This window comes from Acanthopagrus latus, chromosome 19 (genome assembly GCF_904848185.1).
Source record: "Acanthopagrus latus isolate v.2019 chromosome 19, fAcaLat1.1, whole genome shotgun sequence".
NCBI lineage: Eukaryota > Metazoa > Chordata > Actinopteri > Spariformes > Sparidae > Acanthopagrus > Acanthopagrus latus.
The window spans coordinates 16,788,783-16,810,693 of NC_051057.1; the positions used below are offsets into that span (position 1 = coordinate 16,788,783).

Sequence of the window (21,911 nt, forward strand, 5' to 3'; positions counted from 1 at the left end):
TTACTAGACAATTTGCTTTATCAAATTAAATAAAATAAGAATGATACTACACCAAATGATCAACATATTTTGGATATTTTGTTTTCTGTGTGTCATGTTAGATCTTTCTGTACTGTGGCATCTACATTTCTAAAATCTTGGGTATAGCCCTGGCTAAGCATGTGATAACTAAACTGGGGTAAGGCAGATGCACATAACATATAGCTACAGATATACTCAGTTTATTGTACAAAAATGTAACTTGTTAATACCTTACAAATTTTACATAAAGCAGTGTGAGTATCAAACAGTACAAATATTTACATCGACAAACATTTACATTATATTTCTTATAATGTATTTATGGAGGATAATAAACAAATTAGGGCTCTATGGAGGATCTTTGGTGTTCAGCAACAATCTTCAGCTAATATAATATCTCTCTAGACATGTGTCATCAACTTAAGAGAATAAACACACTGAATCGAAGTATGACACACTTTACAACAGGACTCATAACATATTCATAAATTGATCTTCATGCTGTACCGGAGTTAAAAAAATACATTGTCTGATCCAAACACAAACATCAGTCTATCTACACGATGCGTTGTTTCAGAAGGCCTCAGTCACCATTCTCTCCAACTTCTCCTCTTCTTCAGGAACAGGTGCGGTGAAACCTCTTGTGAAATAGTGCATTTCTATCGTTCCTGACTCCCGAGCCAGTGCTATCCCTGAATATGTGTTTTGCTGTCCTGAGTCTCCAAACACCGCCATGGCTGCCAGCCTGAGAAGAGAGCAGAGCGTGTACATCACATATCAGTACAACAGAACTGAAATACCTCAAAATCATCCATCATGTCTGGCTGGTGTTACCTGTCAGAGTGTATCCTTTCGGTGACAACAGGCTCGGTGTCGTTTTTCAGCAGGTCCCATATGTGGAGGTTGGAGGCTCCATCGAGCACGCAGAAGACTGCTGGTCTGGTTTGGGCCCACTGCAGTGAGACCACTGGTTCACCAGCTGTACTGTTGTTCCACTCTGCAACAGGCTGCTCCTGGCTGACTATGTGCAGCCTGATGCTGCCGTCCCCACAGCCCACCTGGAATAAAGACGCAAAGAAGATTTCAGCTTCTCTTTTATGTCTATGGCAGTTTGATATGTTTTTGTTTAAATGATGCTGTGTTGAATTTGGCCCTGTCTGCCCTATGAGGTATGTGTATTGGTGTATTGGTATTTGCTGAAATTGATGAAAGGGATAATTTGTAGAACATGGCCAGAATTCCTAAGTTGCTCCCAAAACATTGGGGGCAGCAAATCACTGACCACTGCTCCTCTTTGTCCTTAGCTGTAACTAGGGTTCATGCAGATATCTTTAAAGCCTGTTTGGCCAATGACGTGCCAAAATAACAAAAGTCAGCTTATTACCAAAAAACACCCTCACCAAGAACATGTGCTGAACGAAGGGAGAAAAGTGGATGGCGCTGACATCGACAGGTCGGATTCCAGCCTCCTGAAACCTGTAAAACTTTGGTGGAGCCTTCAAACTGTGACTCGTTCCATGATTGACCAGACCCTGGACAGAAATTACATCAATACACTGTCACTATATGACAAAACAACCCAACTGTTATTGGGATTATGCTCACCATGTTGGTGCCGATAAAGAAATGATTGGAGTCCGTTGGAAGGAACTTTAAATGGAGGGTCTGCGACGGCCCTGTTTTCGCTGCATCTCGTGGTGAGACCCTGAGAGCCAGGAGACGGAGGGGGGAAAAAAAGCCAAACCAGAGGTGAAAGGTCACAACATTCCCAGCCTAAAACAAACTGTGCAACAGCGGAACACGACACTGCATCACATTCACACTGCACAAATATGACCACAGATATGTTCCCATCAAACGTTGAGGTGACACAAACAACACCCCACGGTACATAACAAACAAGATCAAATGACCACGACTGAGCAGCTGTGTTCCGCTGGGCAAAGACATTGTGGGGTATTTTGAGCTGGCAGTGACGGATGATCATCGCCAGCTATTTATCAATCTCACCTCTCAACGGTGAGGAGGGAGGAGCTGTGGAGTAACTTTACTTTGCCCCCAGGCCTGAGACCTGCGAGAGAGAGGGAGAGAACAAGAGGGAGGCTGAAGCTGGGCCCAGCATGTGCGAGAAAGCTGAGCATGTTCGTGCTCTAAAACGTGACTGCCGTACCGAGATCTGTTGGGGAGCCCGCCTCGTTGGCTTTCGGGAGTTCCACCACCACCTAAAGGACACGAAGAGGAAGACATGGCGGTCCATCATGGCATAGCTTAATTGTTTGTGTGGGGAAACAAGTCACCCAATATACAGGTTTTCAACACAGGGCAAATATCTGAATGTAAATGGGCAGATGACAACTGAGAGTGCCTTCTTAGCCTTAGTTAATGGATTTTGTTAATATTGTCATTACCTCTTGCCTTAGTTACACTGAAATTTACAGTTCCAGTAATTTGGGGGGATGTAAACAAAAGGGGTGACATGGAGTCAGAGAGTTAGCTGTGGAATACAATTTGCTGATATTTGGTCAAAATATGGCATTAATAGTATGCTGAATTACTTATTGGTGGCTCTTCTTTACAAAATATCCACCGATGTACAGACATCAGTGGATGGATGTCTTTGATGATGAAGAAAAATGTTTAAATTTAATAATTCTCAAGCAAGTTCTGGAGGTATAGGTAAGCATCTTATTTCCATGACTTTTAGCAGATTTACATATATTTATTTGCAATGTGACAACTGAAAACAAGAGATCGCCTGGACATGTAAGTCAAACTGAATCTGAAACATGTGCACCATGTCTGTGTGTTTATATTTCACTAAATTTTAACTCTAAAAAGGGTGATTTTTGCCTCAAACTGCAGCAATCTAGCATTTTAATGGTTCTGAAAGTACCTCAACTGCCTCCATGAGTTGTGTGCTGCAGTTACTTGTGCTGCACTTGCTGACCCTGTTGATGAGCAGGGCCAAGTCATCAGGCCAAACTGCAGTAACTCACCTCCTGTTGTTTTGCTAACACAGGCATGCACCTGTCACTTTCACCTCACCTATATCCATCTCGGCCTCCTTGAACCCCCCCCCTCCCCTCCCACCTGGTGAGGGATGCCCCACAGCTAGAAAAACCTCTGCTGCAGATAAAAATATGAACTGTTTATGTGCTACAATGTTGCGCAACCTACCCAGAAATTTAAAACCCCGCTTTCGTCCAGAGAAGCCAGCTGGAATGACAATCCCGACGACTCTGGATTATGGAACAGAATAACAGTTTAATATAAAACTAACTGTCAAAAACATATCTCACGTTTATAAAATGATACACATGATCCTCATCAATGGGTTCGGCACTCCTACCCCCATTCCATACCTTCCTCAGATGCCAAAAGGGGGACCTCTGACTGCAGCCCCCCGGCTGCAGCAGAGGGCACAACTTCTACCGACGTCACACATGAGAAATGGCCTGAGCCAGCCATCACCGCATCTGTGGTGACAAGGTGACAAAAGAGTGGATATCAGCACACACCGAATCAGCGCCACTGTTACGTAAGAGAACAGCCTCTGAACTTTAAGTGACTGATGGGGCAGCGGCTGCACTCAATCACTGTACAACATATATACTGTGCACGTGGATGTTTGCCATTTAGTGCCTGGTGACATGTATTTCCTTGAGATTGCAGTGCACAGAGTAAAAGACACGACAGCAAAGACAGCCGACTGAAAGATTAAAGGGCTTTGAGCTCTTAAAATAAAGGCAGATGAAAAAAAGGCTCTGTAAACACATGCTTGGTTTAAGGTTGTGGAAATTAGCATGACCTGTAAGGCTTGAAAAGAATCTAAAGTTATTGATTTCAGTGTACTCAAAAGAAAAAAGCTATAAAGGGAATTCAAAATGTAATCAGCCAAGGTCTTACATTTGTTCCTCTATCCTGCCATTGGCCTAGACACTACTTCATGATGTTTTTTTTCACCGCAAAACAGGTATGAAATTACATTCCCTGTAGTATTAAAAAGGTTAAAAAGTCTGTCTGAAAGAAAGTTTACTGTACATCTGTGCTGTTATCCTAATAAAAAGAACTATCATCTATAACATACCAGTAGAGAAGGTAGGCTGTCGGAGAGTCCACTCATCCTCTCCTATCTTCAAGCGGTAATGGTTACTGACGTGCTCTCTCAGGTCCCACAGCACCACAGAGCCCACCGAGGTGCCCGCAAACACCAATATGGACTTTGCAGGGCTGAAGCAACAACACTGGACCTGCAGCAGTAAGTGTAAAAAAGGTTCACCTGTGCATGTCTACAATCAAGTTGGCCAAACAGAGCAACTGATAAAATGAAAATAAATGGTCTCATGAATGTTAATCTTAAGTTTTGAAGTCTGTGAAATGTTCTTGAAGTAAGAATAAGATAATTATCACAGCTACCTTTGCTCTAAATGAAAAAGGAACATGAAAAATGTCACCTCTGATTCGTAGACGAGGACTTTTTGAGGTCTAGACGGCTCCCAGATGTTCCAGATACAGATTATAGTGCAGCTATCAAGACGCACAGCGCTGGGCTTGTGCGTAGGCCCGTGGACTGACATCATGGTGTGCCTCTGGACCTGCGAGAAGTGCACCAGGCTGACACTGCGACCTGTGATTAACCAGAGACGTTGCAGACAGCGGGAAGAGCTACCATGCATGAGCTGGCTTTGACATCATATTTTGAACATTTGCACTGGTCCACAACAACTGTATAAAACAGTATGCGCACCATAAAGAAAAGGCAACTTGGTGTTGAGCTGTAAACTTCCGTCGCTGAAAGACAGCGTGTCTGTTTGAGACCTCAGCTTCCTGAGGGATTTACTCTCAGCTCGATCCTCTTCCAGCAGGACCACCATGACCTTGATTGAGACACAAAAGACAGCAGGCATCAGTTTCGGCTACAAAAACATTCATACAGTAGGAAGTCTGTGTATGATTACAACAGATAACCTGTGAGGCTGAGCGCAGAAATGCCGTCAGATGCTTGGAATCAAAGTTTGTTTCGTTCGAGGTTTTGTCTCCGGCTTCCTGAGAGAGGTTCGGATCTGCCAAAACAAAGACAGTTATTGAAGTCCGCATGCACTGACTTCATCGAAGAAAAATTCTGGCTTTCTCTTACCTCCACAGGCTCCTTTGTGCTCCGGAGGATGCTGTGTCCACTTCTCACACATTGCTATCTCCTCTGTCTGGATGTCTCGGTCTGCGTTATCCTCATTACACTGGACGTAAGCCTGACAAGGACGACATTTTCACACGTCACTGGACTATATTTTTCTTCCCCTTTTTTTACAGTTTTGTTAAAGGTGTAGGTGTAAACAACAAGAGACAACATGACTGAACACTGACCTGCTTTGTGTTTGCCTTTCCAAAGTTTCTAATATACATTTCATATTCATTAACTGGTGGCAGATCCAAAATGGAGTACGTCATCGAGAAATCGAGATCGATTAAGCGGAGAAGCTCTGTGCTGCGTTTCCTGTAGTCAGGAAAAATACATGTTGAAGGTAAATTAAAGAATACATCAGAAAGTCTTAAACAGTGAGTCACCTTGAGCATCCAATCGAATTCAAACTGTACATTTATAATGAATATTATTAAAGTAGACTTACTTTTGTTTTGTGGCAACTTTCTTGCTCACTTCACGCTGTTTTGCGGCCACAAAGTCGATAAACTTTCCACGCTGGGAGGCTCTACTCTGGTTCTTTTCAGACCCTATTAACAGAGCAGAAGAGATGCATTATATCTATACTTCTGCATAAACATGTAATAACACATAGTGCTTTAGCTAGAAGAGTTTGGGAAGATAGAATATAATAAATACCTGTGCCTCGGGACCATTTAGGCCCGTCCTCCTCCTCCACCTCTCTGCTCCCAGATGGTCTGGACTGAGCTGTTCCGACTCTCTCGTTCTCTTCGTTCATCGCTCTCTGAATGGCCTCGATCTCTTTTTTCCTTTGCGCTGTAAGTTCCTCAACCTCCTCACCCGCCACTGAACGCTGTTCCTCCTTCTCGTCCTCACCTTCATCCGCGCTCTCATCCATCTCCTCAAAATCCTCCTCGTAATCCTTTAAAAAGGAGAAATCCCATCGCTCATTACTGCAACACCCCTGACACAAAATGGCCGTGAGCACAGACTTTGCATTTAATGACAATACAGAAAGATGCACACGTGAAAGCTGTGAATACTCACCAGTTTCTTAAGAGTGTAAATCGATTACAGCATGTAAAGGTAACACAAAAATGAGAGAATGAATGTTGAAAAACAAAAATAAAGAGACAAAAATGTTGGGAGAACAGCAAAATTGTGATTGGGTTCCACAGAATATGATGATTTTCATAAGTAAATATCTGTATTATTACCTCAAAGTCGTCCTCGTATTCTGGGTCAGCCAAATCCTCATCATTGACAACCTGCAGCCAGGATGTACAGTAAGTGGATGAATTATTAAATATTTTAAATAGTTGAAGGTGCAATGTGTAAGAATTGTTAGGAAGCAGCATATCACCAGAGTAACTGCTAACTACAGCGAACTGTAGCTGCAATTATCTAGTTAGCTCAGTTAGTTGTGCAGCTAGCAGACAGGACTGGGAGCACAGGTTACCAGGGGAGTGTTGGTGTTTACACTGGTGAACAGGCCAGCTGGTTAGCGTGCCAACTTCAGTAGATATCTCTGCAACACAGTAGGCTGACTAATACATCATTAAATCAAAAGTTATTTGTCCCGTTCTATTGATGATTTATTTAATCTTGTGTTTTCAACTATAATTCGGACATATTGCGCCTTTAAATAAGACTGCAGAAGCTTTTTGTGGTGATTCAGCGCTGCAGTGAAGAAAAATACTGCAGAAGAGAAGTGAACAGCACGCAGGGCGGACAGCAGACAACTCACATGACCAGTTCACCTGCAACCAGCTCAAGATTATCTATGTCAGTTTCAGCGCATTACTCTGTATGGCTTGTTTTCATGCAGCGAAAGAAAATGTAGGTTAAGCCAGTAATCAGCTGGAATAAGAAACTGCCAGAGCAAAAACAGATCACCCCCAAAAATGCACAGCAAAGCAACCGAGCATCTTACAGGCTCCTCTGTGTCTCCTACATCTTTTACACTAGTTGTCTGCTGCTCAGATACTGTTGCTGCATCCTGAATCACAAAAATGACACAAAATATCATACAATCCATTAAAGAACCATATGTGGCAATATTAAAAGAATCTACATGCAACTTCTGCACATACAAACCTCAGTTTTAGTCTCCTGCTGATGACTTTTATCAGATGCTGACTTCTTGGAGCTTGTTCTGTCTCTGTGATGATTTCTTTCCTGTTCCTCCTCTTCCTCCTCTCTGTGCCTTCTCTCTTTGTGTTTGTCAGGTTCTCCTCGCTCTTTGTCACCACGGTGACGCCTGTCGTCTTCGCCCGTCCCCTTTAAGTCCCGGTGCATCCTGGATTCAGTGTCGTGCTTCCGCTTTTCATCCTGGGAAACAGCAATAGCCGATGAGGACCAGGGGATTTTGACGCAGCTTCTTTAACACACAATGTTCATGTATTTAAAATGCAAACAGAGTTACTGGAGGTGCATACATGATATCCTCTCTCTTTGTGTCTGCTCTCTCTCTCGTCTTTGTGTCTTCTATGTTCTTCTTTGTGCTCTGAAATGAGACAAATATTCATGTTGACCCTGTATAGAAATAACAGTCCTATAAACATGGCAATCTTGGCTTACACACTCTTGTGGCCTCACCTCTTTCCTCCGTCAGTTCCAAATTCTTTCTGTCTCCATGTCTCTCGCGTCTGTCTTTGTCATTCCTCTTGTCTTCATTTTCGTCTTTGCGTCTGTCTCTCTCTCGATGTCGCTCTCTCTTCTCCCTTTCGTGCCGTTCAATCTGATCTCTTTCTCCTTCTCCGCTCACCTCATGTCTCCTCCTCTCCCTCTCAGTCCTGTGCTCTCTGTCCCGTTCTTCTCTCCTTCTTTCCTTGTCTCGCTCTTCCCTCCTTTTTTCCCTCTCCTCCTCGTGGCGTCTCTCTCCGTCTCTTTCCCTCTCTTTGTCCCTGTGTCTGTGGCTTTCCTTATCCCTCTCTCTTTCGTGCTTTTCATCTTTATCTCGCCTTCTGTCTCTGTTCTCTTTGTAATCACCTTCGTACCTCTTTCCGTCTACTAGCCTGTCCCTTTCCCTTCTCTTCTCTCTGTCCCTATCATCTCTTCTGTCCCTTTCCTTATCACCTCTCCTGTCCCGTGAGCCCTCTTTTCGTCGATCTGCATATCTGTCTCTGTCATCCTCATCTCTCCTCTCTCTAGTGCTCTCCCTTTCCTTATGCTTGTCTCTCTCTCGCCTGGAATCTTTCTCTTCTCTGCGGCGTCTCTCTGTGGATTCCCCACCACGGTGCTTTCTCTCATCACCACCTCCGTCCTCCTAAAGACAAGACAATACCTTTACATGAATGTTATTTAAATGTAATTTGGTCTGTTAACAGACATTCAGCTTGGATCCTCTCCTTCTGTAATGCTTTCTTAGACTCTCAAAAACTTACCCGGATGTGTCTTCTCAGGTCAGCTGGTCTCCATGTGTCTTCCCTGGTTATTTTCTAAATAAATATATTCTTTGTGTTGACTGGATGATCATATTTACGTTAATTCAAAGACATAATAAACATATTTTAATGAGATCAAATGAAGTTATGCTAGTTAGCAGGACAACGTGTATCTCTTAGAGATAACTTACGTTTGATAACATCCACGGCGGGCAAGACAATATCTAAGTTGCTAAAGAATACAGTTCCCAGCTGGTCCGACTAGGTTAAGTTAAAAGATAAAGATCTTACCTTGTCGCTGTGCATGTTCTCATCTGTGTTGTTATTTCTGATGCTTCTCAATCGCCGAAAATCAGCTCATATTTTTGTAATGACGCCGCCATGATGGCTAAATCTCTAGTGCGCAAGCGCAGTTAGTTGAAACCAAGGAGATCGCGTCACTTCAGCCTGACAACAGGCTTATTAATCAGCAACAGAGCAATACCTGGAATCAACAGCCAGTTGCCTTGGCAACGGTAGACGACTTTAGCCGTAAATTTGTGTTTTAAATAAGAAAACGTTTGAATGTTGTTAAAACTACCATAACGATTGAATCTGAGATGCTACACCTGGTACATTTATCTCTAGTTTGGTTTGTTTACGAAATTTTGCTGTGAAGAAAACTCGTCTGGTGATCGATTTCTCTGTGCTCGATCCTATTTTAACAGCTCTGGCATTTGATAGCTTGCTAGCTAACTAATAAAATGTGTATTTCTTTGAAATGCAGCCAATTCTATGTATTTGTTTCTATATTTATTTTATTACGAGCTCTTTCACATGTACGAGAGATTGGTAGAGAAGTGGTACTACAGTTGGTAATCACAGGGTGTGCTTACGGCAAGTGAAGACCAGATGGCGGTATTTTTCCTTTTTAGCTAGTCTACAGGCACTGACTGGGAGCGCACGGTGCGTGATCCCTGTGCGTTTTTGGAGATGATCATTTCGACTGGAGCTGTGGACAGGACCGCCTCAGCTGCCCATTTAAACCAAGGGAATGTATTCTCAAGATTTTAATGGTTACGGAAACTGAAGTGGTCAATGTCAACGCTTCCTCCGAGGGCGATGGGCCGGCGTGCGGGTGAGCCAACGTGAGAACAGGGTCCCTCGAAAGGAACCGCTTTGGTCCGCTCGCACATGGGAACCGCGTCACCCACCCTTATCCGCGTTTTAACAGTTTGAAAGACGGACTCCGGAGCACAGAGACATGTCCAGAGACAACATGACAGATGTACGAGGGGCCCATTCACACAGTGCGAGCCCGGCGTCACCCAAGGAGAATGGACACGCCGTGCCCAGCCCGGTTCAGCCCAACTTTCCCCATCCCTCAGCGGGGGACATACCCGACGATACCCCGGTGTCCTCGACGAGCGAGCTGACCCAGACTTGGGTCCACGTCGCTAAAACGTTTGTTCTCATTTTCCCCATTTACGCACTGGGCTATTTCGAGTTCAGCTTCAGCTGGCTGTTGATCGGACTTGTTATCTTTTTCTGGTGGAGGAGAACCACAGGAGGGAAGCACAGCCGCCTGAACCGAGCTCTCGCTTTCTTTGAGCAAGAGGAGAGAAGTGTCAAGCAGAGTCTGACGACCTCTGATTTGCCACCATGGGTAAGACACCGAGAAACAGTAATACATGATGCCACAGTCGTTTTATCCACGCCGGGCCGTTTCTCTGAAGCGCGTGTGTTATATTTGTGATCAATATTTTTGAGTTTCCAGGAAAAAGCAATCAGCTGACACGAGCACGAGGAGCAGAGTTGAGCTGTAAAGCTGCGATGGAGCAGCTGTTCCTCCAGCAGTGACATTAGACTGAGTCCCAGTCTAAATACAGCAGGGTACAATGGTGAACCAGACACCACGCTGGAAAGGAAACATGCCCACAGGGTCCCTGTTATTTTGGGATTCAGTCTGCTGTCTCTCTTGCAGTAACTCACTCTCATTACTGCAACACTTGTTAGATTGTTAGATAGCACTTGGAGCTCAGTTTTTTTCCTTGTCAGTGTTAAGAGATTAGTGTTTGGGGTTTTGTTTGGGAATCCCCTGAAACCACTTCAGAGACCCCAAGCAGTATGAGAATCCAATCAAAGGGTATCTAAACACAGAATACAACCTGCGTAATAACACTATAATAGTTTATGTTGTAGAGGAAAATATTAGATGACTAATAAGAGGCAGTGTTCAGTTATTTTTTGTGACATAGCCATGTGACGCATCTCCAGCACTGGTGCCTTTGTAAGAGGTTTGTCAGACAGCATGTAATCCATGTTGTGAACTGCTGTCTGGAGGCAGCTCGATTATAGCATCAAGGGGGAAACGTCTCGAAGTAAATGGTTTGGCTTCTTTTTAGCGTCATAAGAAATTAATGCACTTAGTTTCCCAGGTGACGCTTATACAGTGTTTATGTGTCAGTCATTTTGTATTCTCCTCCATGCTGACTCTGCTGGGATACCAAGAGACAGAGATGAATTCACTGTAGAGGCCCTGTCAGATTTATTAGTGCACTGTGTGGAAACTGGAGGGAAATCTCTTTAATGACACCGGATGGTCTCAGGAGTCCACTCTATGTTGCATTTAAAGGGTTTCTCTTGAATCGCAACATGCAAGTCATTAAATTGTAAATAAAAGTCAGACCTAAGTCTCAGATGCATAACTTAAAGGAGAACTTTGCCTAAAAATAAAGATTTAGTCAGAGTCTAGTCACTCTCATGCCGGTGGAAGTTGCAGTCCATTAAAAACATTTCTGGAACCTCACAGCAAAACAGCATTTTCCTAAATGACTAGAAGTAGATGGGGACAAAAAACATCCCAAATTCATTCGAAAAGACGTTATTTACAACCTGGACGTGCAGGTCAAGCTTTTGCACACCATTGGACAAGGGTTTAAAAAAGGGTGCAAATGGCATCTTCTCAAATCACTTGGGGATCTGGGGGCTGCCAGACTTTTTTCAGTCGAAGTCCCCATCTCCTGCAGTTGTTAAGGTGAATGCCACAACACTGTTTTGCTGTGAAGCTCCATAAAATGTTATGTGGGTGGCGAAACTTCACCAGACTCTCTATTGGCATGGGGATGAGTAGAAAATGACTGCATTTTCATTTTTGGTTGAACTTATCCTTTAACGAACTGTACATCCAGGAGGTTCCATGTCAGACCCATCCCGTAGCTGGTTTGTGATCAGTGCATCCCCATGTTTTGCAAACACTAAAAAGCTTATTCTGCTGACACATGGCCGGGGAGGCTATTAAGCGGGGATGGAAGAGGTTGATGGGGTAGAGCAGCAGCATCCCACTTAGAGGGAAAAGCCATTATTGAGTGGCCTCAGCACCCCCTCCGTCTTAAGTGTGCCGATGATAGAAGAAACTGAAAGTCGGGTGCAAGTAACTTTGGTCTTGGCTTTTCATGCTCGTCACGCAAGAAATCATGTTGCACCTCCCAGGGCCTCACAGTGATCGATTACCACCAAACTGCTAAGCACAGATTACTGCACCGATACGCTGTTGTCCTCAGAACTGTCGATTTTGACCTATTATAGCTCCTTAATTGTGGCTAGTGCCGGGTTCTCCCCACTAGGCAGCCGTCAGTCTTAATAGACACGTCAGCGCTGTCACAGAGGCCTTTTTTAGTGGAGTGCCCGCATTCACAAACTTCTGTTGCTCAAGTGTTTCCCCTCCTTGTTTCGGTTAATACACTCACATGTAATCAGGGTGGAGAGTCATTGGCTGGCAGGTGTAGCAGCTGCTTACACTAAAATTATCGGTTTGGGTCTCATCAACTGCTGGTATCTTTATTAATTTATGATGTTTTTACTGCTTTGATGGGTGTATGGGCATCTATTCGATTGAGATAAAGAGAGACTGGCTAGATTATCCAATCAGAGGACCCCAGACATGAATTCATTCCACTGATGAATGAGAAACCTTGAGCAAACTCTCATGCTGCCACCTAGATAATTAGATAAAGAAGGCATTTTTCTTCCTCTATAAAATATTGTGTATTATGAAACAATTAGTGACGAGTTAGAAAATGGAAAAAGTAAATGGATGCAAAAGTGACACAATCCAGCATCATTTTTACATAAATTATTAACTCAGTTTAATACATTTTCCAATTGCTGTGTTGTTCAGAGGAGTCAGGCTGTCAGCGTTATAGAAGAGAGGTTGATGCTCTTATATCCGTGTGACTTATGAGTTTGACAGGTAAGGTCTCTGGAATCAGGCGATGATGTCGATAGATAGATAGATAGATAGATAGATACTTTATTGATCCCGGAGGAAATTCAAGATGTCTGCTGAATGCAAGAGTCTGCTGCCTCCCTCTATAGGAGGTCTCATTAACTGTGTGTTAAAGCTGCTGTAAGTAATGTATTTTTATCATGATATTTGTTATATATCTCTACATTTCAACAGTAACCACTGTTAGAGTCAGTAACCCATGTCGTAGCTCCCCCTGTTGATGCAGTAAATAAGGAAATAGATTTTCTGGCGTCCCTGCCCACTTGATCCAATCAGGACAAAGAACTCCATAAAAGAGGCGGTTAACGAGCAGAGTGCTGAATCCTCCTGTTTGCTGCTATGACTACCGATTACTGCTCCTCTCTTATGTGGCGACATAGAGAGGAGGACGTTAGCTAAAATGATTTCAACACATACTGGTAACTTTAAGGCAGGTAACTTTAACGAGGAATTATTGAGTATCAATTACAGCATTACAGCTCTAATGCTCTGATGCACTTGCACAACTGAATTCCAGCAAAATCACCTGTTGTGAACTACCCCACTCAGCACTTAAATCATATGATAGAAGCACAATTCAATATTCAGGATGTATATTACTGTATGAACGTCAATTATAATATATAATATGAATAACTCATAGGAATAAATTTAATGAAAAAAATTACAAATGCATACCTAAGTGGCTCTTACACTTACAGCAGCTTTATCACTCAATAAATCATAATGTAATAAGTAAGCGTTTCACATTTTTGCCAGAAAATTGAAATTATTAATCAGTTATCAAAATCGTTGCCAGTCCATTTTCGTTCAGTTGACTAACTGAGTAATTGGCTCAGCGTCGCAGCTCTGCCCTATAATGTCTCATCAACCTGCAAGTTTGTATTCGACTTTTGTCCTGATTACTTTTCCAGACCCATTGCGTTGATTTCAGGCGGAGGGAGAAAAAGCCTCTCAGTTGGAAAGTCAAGCACACTGTTAATTAATTAAGCTCTCAAGACATAAACCCCAATGACAATACAGCAACGAGCTGAATAATTAAGGTGCTGCTCTTCCACTCTCTGCTGCACAGCTCGGTGTCCTCAATCAGGACTTTTGAAAATTCATCCATTACTTCACCTACATTCTCCGAATAAGGTCACTGTGTCAGCTGTAATAATCAAACCTTGCCAGCTCCAGTCCAGAGTATTATACTGTTTCAGCCTTATAACAATAACTAAAGGCCTGAATCTGTCATCTTGACCAGAACGTTATGCTCCCCGTCTGCCTCGTCTCCACTTTATCCACACTTGGACATAAATGCTGGATAAGCACATTTGCTGCCTCCATGAGGAATAGGGCCGTGCCTTGTAGCTGTCGCGCCACATGTCATTTCTCACCAGCGCTGCGACCAGAGGCGTCGCTTTATCTTACAGTTGAGATGAGGGAATAAACACCTTCAATTCGGTGTGATGGAGAGGTGGGGTTGTTTATCTGTTATTTATGGAGGCAGTGTGTGCGTGGCTGCACACACCTTGTGCACAGTATTGTCTTCATTCCAGGCATTTCCTTCACCTCGTGTTAAATCAATGGCAGATTTACTTTGGCCGTTCAGGACGATTAGTCAGACCGCAGCTCCATCCCACTGCTCAGTAACAGTGTGGATCTGTGGAGGTCTAGAAATGTGGAACAGCTATAAAATGTGCTAGTATTGGATTATTTCTGAAGTCATACCAAAATAATCTTAACTCTGGTTTCTTATTTATCAGTAAATTCAATAGTTTTGGGCAAGTTATACAATTAACATGGCAGAAATGGACTTTGCTCACGTTCAGCTGTGAAGACAAATTAAGTTTAAGGTTTGCAGTGATGTCAGTAATCTTAATAACACACAAAGATGATAAAAGAAAGGTCATACGATCAATACGCTCTTCAAGGAGAAATGAAAATCAAGGAAAAATCCAATGACCTCTACTTGAAGATTGGTTTGAAACTTTTGTCAGCTTTCTTTTCCTTCATCATTTCTCTTTTATATCGAGCAACCACTCCATATCAAAGAGCTGCTGCAACTCCCATTCATCAAAACCCAAAACTCTGCCCCGTCTTCTTTGAATTGTTTTTGTAATTCTGGTACAATCAAACTGTTGTATTGCTGTAGCAATGTTGAATGCCAGGTTGTTGTTTTTCTTTAAATATTGAATATCCATGTGTCATCGTCAAGCTTTTACTTTTCTATGTAGCAGAATTACAAAGTTAAAAAGCTTTTCAAAAGGAGACTTTGACATTGGGGCTCAGCAATGAACTTCAGTTCACTCGAGTGTAGGCGTCCAGCGGCGTGTTTGCACGGTAGCAAGACATGTGAGAAGAGCTCAGATCTCTGTTTGGAACACAGCGAAACAAAAGCTCAGTATAAATGGTGGGCCAGACCATATTAAAAAATCTTAAAATCAATCCTGATTTTAACTGGCAGCCAATGAGGCGAGAAAACAATTTGAGTAATAATAATAATAATGATTTACATGATTTAATGAGATTGTTGATATGTGGTCCCAGATCAGATTTGTGACTGTAGATCTGAAATGGGTTTGGTGGACCAATGAAAGCTTGTCATTTGCTTTCTAAGTGATCAGGTACAAAGATGATCACCTCCTTTGTGCAGAGTATTGACTTCATTCCGGGCATTTCCTTTACCCCATGTTAAATCAATGGCAGATTTACGTTGGCCGTTCAAGATGATTAGTCAAACTGCAGCTCCATCCCACAGCTCAGTTACACTGTGGATCTCTGAGGGTCTAGAAATGTGAAACAACTATAACATGTGTTATATCTGCCATGTCTGAGTTTAGCTGCAGGAAGTTTCAAGCCGTCCCCTTCTCCATATAGCAGCTCAGACAGCTAACGTTATCCCACTTAAAGGACAAGTAGATTTGCTTGTCGTCAGGGTAGCAGTGATAACAGACAGATAATGTTTCCTAATGGAAAACAAAATGGGGCCAAGAATAGATCCCTGCTGCAAACTGCACATCAGTGGGGGCTGAAGAGAAAACATAATCAACAGTGGAAACAGAACATTTCCAGTGATGCCTACAGTACACACTGATTTGTTTGTTGACCCAAACAGGTGGTGACGTTCCCATCATCTTCAGCTTTACTTTGTGTTTAGAGCTAAATAGCAAGTATTAGTCTGCTAACTACGGTTAGAAACATGATAAACATTTAAGCTGCTTACCAGGGTGAGAACTTATCCCAGCCACTGACGGGTAAATGATCAATTTCACCAGCCACCAAATAACAAATCATTAATATTTGTGTGTAACCTCAACCAGCCACTTTCACATTTTACCAAAATTTGGCTCATGGCTGGTTCTTACTTCCCCCGCCCTGCTACTTACGCATCACATCAGACTGTGAGCATTGTCAATGTAAACCTGTAAGCATGGCGATGTTAGCATTTAGCACATAGCATGGTCCCACAGAGCTGCTAGTGAGGCTGCAGACTCTATTTTGTTGTCATGAATGTGTAATTAAACTTAACTGCTTGTGACTGTTGTATTGCTGTAACACAACATGACGCTTTGTGTTTCGATATTCTGAGCAAGAGAAATGTGACATCATCAAACACCTTTCACCAGGTCGATTTCTGGCACGAGTTGTCTGGTTTGAGTGTTGGCTTCCAAAAATGAACATTTAAATAAAAGCTTTCAGTTTCACTTATCGCAGAAGATATGAGCCGAGCATAATAAACGTCGGCTCGCCAGTGAAACAAATCTCATCACACAGATTAGACGTGAAACCTCACTGAAACCGCCAGAGACACGATATTATCTGCTTTCTTTTCTCTGTTGCAGGTCCACTTCCCAGACGTCGAGCGAGTCGAGTGGCTAAACAAGGTAAAGAATTGAGCGGCTGTCTCATGAATTTGTTTGCTTGAGTGAAGCCCTCCTCCCTGCTTGTTTTTTAGAAGCTGGAGAGAAAATGGGATGTCTGTCGCTCCTCTTCCCACCGGGGCTGTGAGTGTTGCCTCACTGTGTACGCTGCAGTGCATCTGACTCGCAGCATGCAGCCCTGTTTTCTGCTGCATGGTGAAATACACTGACCCCATGTAAATCCCCATGGCAACCACATTTTAAAGCACCCATGACTACTCCTTGAACTGATCTAGATGCTGCTATAAAAATTTAATTTGCGGGACCCTGGTTGATCTGTGTAAGTGACTTAAATAGAACAACGTTGTGAATATTTTAAAGAAACCGTCATTCACAGCATGAGAGATGTACCTGTGCAAAGTCATACAGCACACACATGTACATGCCCTTCAATCAAATGTTGGGAAAAGGCAATGTTTTTTTTTCTTTTTCAGTTTGTGCCGTCAAGGCTCTAAAGGTCAGCATTTTCTCCCCATTTCCCCCTCAGACGGTGAAGCAGATGTGGCCCTACATCTGCCAGTTTGTGGAGAAACTGTTCCACGAGACCATCGAGCCAGCGGTGAAGGAGTCCAACTCCCACCTCAGCACCTTCTGCTTCAGCAAGATCGACATAGGAGACAAAGTGAGCCCCCTCTCGGTTTGATCATGTGTTGTTTCGGCAGTGACAAAACAGGCTACTGGCAGCAGGTGCTGTCGGGACAGCTGGTGAGGACGCGAACGTACACATGCACGTCGCTGACATATACGCTTGTTTCATAAATAGTTTCCATGTGGGGTCAGGAGAGGGGTCAACCTTGTGGTAACCGCGTGGGGGTTTGGGGAGGGGCGGAGGTGTCGGTGTTGTGTTGATGGACTGGAGTGGCGCAGCAGCTATAATGTTTTTTTGTGTTGCGGTGCAGCCCCTGAGGGTCAACGGGGTCAAGGTCTACACAGAAAATGTGGACAAGAGACAGATCATCATGGACCTCCAGATAACGTGAGTCAAAAGACCTTCACAGAGTCCTCCACTGATATAACATGATGGACTGTATGCACCAAAACTTGAGATGAAGACTTTTTGTTACACTTATTCTTAATTCTTCTCAAAAACCAATATCTACATTAACCACAGTTGCACCTCGATTCAATTTAGTCAGAGATTCGACTGTGTTGTGCCACCTCTTAAGGCAGTTTGTCAGACTTTGTGCCTCTCCTTCCAGAGCCACAAAAGGTTTATGTGCACTCCCCAAAACAAAGAATCAGACTCTGATGTGTAACATCAATAAACCAACAATAAAAACGACTATATGCAGAGGTTATTGCTGCATGTAAATACACTGACTGGCTATTTCAAAACAACCCGTGATGATAATGAATAACGATGAATATGATTAAGTCACTACGGTGATTCAGTTTCAGCAGTGTCATGCCTTTTAAAATTGATTAAAAAGTGAAGGAACCCTGGCACAGGATTTTCATCAGACATGTTTTGTGTTTTTTGTCACGCAGCTTTGTTGGAAACACTGAGATTGATGTAGACATCAAACGCTACTACTGCAAAGCTGGCATAAAGAGCATCCAGGTAAGGAAAGTTCCTTTTTGTCTGATTTGTTTCACATCCTCATAGAGGTAAGTTGCTTTTGCCACGAGTCTCGGCCTTTACAATGTTTGTCCGAAAAAGAACATGAAGCTTTGGAAACAACGTGACACAGTGACTTTATGTATAGGTCTGTCCTGTCAGGTCAAACTTCAGAGGCTTTATCCAATGTCTGATGATTTTAAGTTTAATTTTTGAACAGTGCATCATAACCGGATGGGTATTTGCATAGAAGCCATTCTTCTTTCAGTAGGACATTATTTCTCATTATTTCGTCGCAGTGATGTCTGTTAGATGTCTGCGTATAAAAAGCTTTCAGCATGAGTGGATCGTTTCATCATACGCTGGTATGAAAGCACAAATTACTCATGTGTACTGTGTACCCATACTGATGAGGCTGAACTAATGATGTCCAAACAACCTTTGTGAAGTTCTCTGCTGCCCTGGTTCCATTTTTCAAAACTCTTTCCCCCCTTCAAAATAAACTATATATATTTTGTATATGTCTAAATCAGACTCAGTTTTATGTACATTTTGTTGAACTTAAAATGACTGTAAAAGGTTATAATGATCTCACTAGACAGAGCCCCTGCTCTAAATGTAAGCAATTAACATCACTTTAAACAGAAAATCTTGAAAAATAACACATTTAAATAACGGCTCATTTGCGCCATCCATGAGAAGTTTCTCCTCCTCTCGGTTGTGTGAGTGCGTTTGTGTGTTTTGTTGCCCTTGAATGTCCTCGACCCTTTCGCGTGTTGCTGCAGTGGAACAAACCCTGCAGAAGAGAAAAAACAATCAGGGTGCCTCCTTGGAGACCAGTTGCTGTTGGGTCCGTCCCTTGGAGACATTTGTTGCTGCATTATATAACTCCAGCAGTCCTACATACTGCATCTCCCTCAGCTCATTATCAACCACTAATACATTAGTCCCCATCGCTCCTCCATGAGCTGGTTTACGTTACACAGAGCAGGTGCATCTGACTCTGTTATAACACTGAGATTAGTGATGGCTTTATGAGAAGTGGGGGGTTAAATGCTGGATGATATTGATATTGGTATTGATATTATTATTTATTTAATGTCATCCTGTCACGTGGCTAATATGATGGTGGCCCGCTCCTCACCACAGCTACTGCTCTGTTAAACCTTCAAAATAATTGCATTTCTGATTGATTTCATATTGCAGTCACTTCTCGTTCATAAATGACTTCTTTATTGGAGATCTATTCGTTTGCGTGTCGACTTTCCAGCCATTTACTGGTGTATGCTGCATTCAAGGCTTTGTTAGTCCTAAGGATAGATAAATCAATACCTGATATAAATCTGCACCATTTCCCAAAGCTAGGCGCCACAGAAATGATGCATGGCTATGTAAGAACTAGGGTTCAGCGAGTACATGCACTGCTAGAACGAGCATCCGGTACACAAGTTCATTCTTGTACATACCTCTGATAGATTCAAGAATACATGCGTTGGTTGGCCAGCTCATTGTCTGTGCAATCTTCTAAAGAAATAATCTAATCTCACCAATGACGAAGGAAATGATGTCTGGGATTGACCTTTTCCTCGGCCACAGAAATGCTGTGAGGCCTCATGATGAATGTGATGGCGTTTACTTGCAAACACAACACAGCTGTATTAGTATCGATCTTGGTATTGGCTGGACGAGATGGTCTTACTATTCATCCCTGAAATTACAAACGTAACTTCAAAACAAATATATTTGGCGCTAGACTTTAAACACCCGTTGCTCCCTGGTGTGGATTAGAGCAGCTGTGTGCCGTCCACATGACACAAAGCACTTCCAACAAAATAATCCCCGTAATTGTCATAATATGTCACAGAGAAGGTGGAGGATGACACTGGGCTGGTGTGAAACCAGGCCGCGATCGAGTTTCCGACCTGTCATGTGCTACTGCTGAGGAATGTCAAGGGCCAGTGAGGCGTAACTTCCCATGTATGTATGTGTCAATGTGTTCCTCTTGTGTTTCCATAGATGCACGGCGTGTTGAGAGTGGTGATGGAGCCGTTGCTGGGTGACATGCCCCTCGTCGGGGCTCTGTCCGTGTTCTTCCTCAAGAAGCCGGTGAGTCCGGCCACTGATGATATGTCACCGGCTAATCAGATTAAAGCCTTTTAATGGAACGGCGGTGGGAGTCATAATGATGCCGCAGTCTGAATAAATGCACCATGGTGAGAGTGGAGGCTATTAAACTGGGATTTGTGCGTTGAAATACAAAACTAGTGATCTCTTAAATCTCTCCCAGCACTTGGAGGAACAGATTCAGTGTTAGGCTGTTTTTTAGATGACATTTGGAAAAAAGTAGACCTCTCACACTCTGCTCTCTCTCTCTCTCTCTCTCTCTCTCCTCGCTGCATTCAGTGAATTTGCCAAGGTCGGGTCCCTTTCTGTTAATATAGTGTCCTGAATAAACCTCAGTTTAGTTCTCTGTGTTAGTTATGTTCTCCCTAAATTGTATACTATTGCGTCTCATTTGCTTTGCCTCTCTCAGGCAGAAATAATGGACGTAAATGAAACGTTAAATGCTGATTCGAGTCGAATCACAGCTGAACCAAAGCGCAGCGTGTTTCTTCATTCATTTTAATTCTACAGCCCTTTACTTTCAATTCAGTTTCAGTTTATTTCTCCCCCTCCGCTGCCGCCTTTTCCTATCCTCTCGCAGCTTAAACGCACCACATCAATGTGCACGATTTGAATGTCACATCGCAACTTGTTTGCATATTCTGATGCACATTCCATCAATCTCCCTGTCCAGCCCCTTGTGCAGAGCCACTGCTGCACTGCTTAAAAAAAATGTTTGACCGATTTATACCGAATGGAAGGACCCAGTGGAACTATAGCGGAGCTTTAAATAGCTGCAGATCCAGCCAGCCCTACTTTGGCAGATTTCTCAATCTACCCCCGGCACTCAGCTAAAGCTCAAGGTGGAGATATTACTGTTGGAGGCTAAAGGGAGAAGGCAGCAGCAGCAGCTTTCGCCAGTAAATCATGGTGCAGTCCCACATGTACACACACACACACTTATTCAGCTCAACCTACTTCCCACATATAGATGAGGAACATTACATTGGTACAGTTGAAGAGAGCAGAATTAAACTGCATCAGCAATCTTCTGAAACAGCAACAAGAAGATATTCCTTGAATCCAAATAACTCATCGACCTTCTTTTCGGTGTGCCGTACAAGGCCTGATCCTGACTGCCAAATGAAATGGAAACATTTCCAGACCATAAGAGGTCTTGGCCACAGTGCGCCTGAGTGATCGCGCTAATGCAACTGTGTAAATAAAAAGATGCAACTCGTTCCACTGTGAGACCTCTAAAGTGATTTCATCGCTCAGGCTCAGCTGGATGGTTTAATAATGCTCTGTCTACTTCACTGGTGGTATTGTGAAGATTTCATCTTCACATTATCCGCTAATATATTGAATTAGTAATAGATCACATAAAAGATTATGTACTTTTGTATTCATCAGTTAATCTTCGACAAATTAGGCGAATCTAATGTCTTAAAGGAATATTTCTAGATTTGGCAAATAATCACTGAATTATTTAATCAATCAAAAAATAACG

General features: G+C 43.0%; 2 protein-coding genes across 5 annotated transcripts in view; one reads left to right on the forward strand and one right to left on the reverse strand.

Annotated features, from left to right (window-relative positions):
* Positions 1-205: 205 nt before the first annotated feature.
* dync2i1 (dynein 2 intermediate chain 1) lies at positions 206-9,009 on the reverse strand. 3 transcript variants are annotated; one of them, XM_037078620.1, is made up of 23 exons: positions 8,860-9,009; positions 8,569-8,622; positions 7,781-8,450; positions 7,621-7,688; positions 7,280-7,513; positions 7,116-7,181; positions 6,400-6,450; positions 5,861-6,104; positions 5,649-5,751; positions 5,386-5,515; positions 5,159-5,270; positions 4,990-5,084; positions 4,769-4,898; positions 4,476-4,648; positions 4,109-4,271; positions 3,384-3,497; positions 3,199-3,260; positions 2,192-2,243; positions 2,032-2,092; positions 1,627-1,726; positions 1,422-1,553; positions 856-1,079; positions 206-766 (listed from the first exon to the last, which is right to left on the reverse strand). In XM_037078620.1, the coding sequence occupies exons 1-23, from the start codon at positions 8,872-8,874 to the stop codon at positions 595-597; spliced, it is 3,225 nt and encodes a 1,074-aa protein (XP_036934515.1). In that variant the 5' UTR covers positions 8,875-9,009; the 3' UTR covers positions 206-594. The 3 variants fall into 3 exon arrangements, with proteins under 3 accessions (XP_036934515.1, XP_036934517.1, XP_036934518.1); XM_037078622.1 differs by lacking the exon at positions 8,569-8,622; XM_037078623.1 differs by lacking the exon at positions 7,116-7,181.
* A 234-nt stretch (positions 9,010-9,243) lies between these two features.
* The window catches only part of esyt2b (extended synaptotagmin-like protein 2b), a 32,964-nt gene continuing 20,296 nt past the window's right edge, over positions 9,244-21,911 (forward strand). Inside the window, exons 1-6 of one of the 2 annotated variants that reach the window (XM_037078624.1) lie at positions 9,244-10,213; positions 16,663-16,704; positions 17,228-17,362; positions 17,640-17,716; positions 18,229-18,301; positions 20,315-20,404. In XM_037078624.1, coding sequence (XP_036934519.1) covers positions 9,812-10,213; positions 16,663-16,704; positions 17,228-17,362; positions 17,640-17,716; positions 18,229-18,301; positions 20,315-20,404 — 819 coding nt within the window. In that variant the 5' untranslated portion in view covers positions 9,244-9,811. The remainder of the gene's footprint in view (positions 10,214-16,662; positions 16,705-17,227; positions 17,363-17,639; positions 17,717-18,228; positions 18,302-20,314; positions 20,405-21,911) is intronic. The other variant, XM_037078625.1, reaches the window with a different exon arrangement.

Excerpts from the sequence above, each read along its gene's own strand:
- dync2i1 (XM_037078620.1), bottom strand. Across the intron at positions 8,451-8,568 it reads ACCTGAGAAGACACATCCGG|GAGGACGGAGGTGGTGATGA; the intron begins GTAAGTTTTTGA and ends TCTTGTCTTTAG. Across the intron at positions 5,085-5,158 it reads GCACAAAGGAGCCTGTGGAG|ATCCGAACCTCTCTCAGGAA; the intron begins GTAAGAGAAAGC and ends TTGTTTTGGCAG.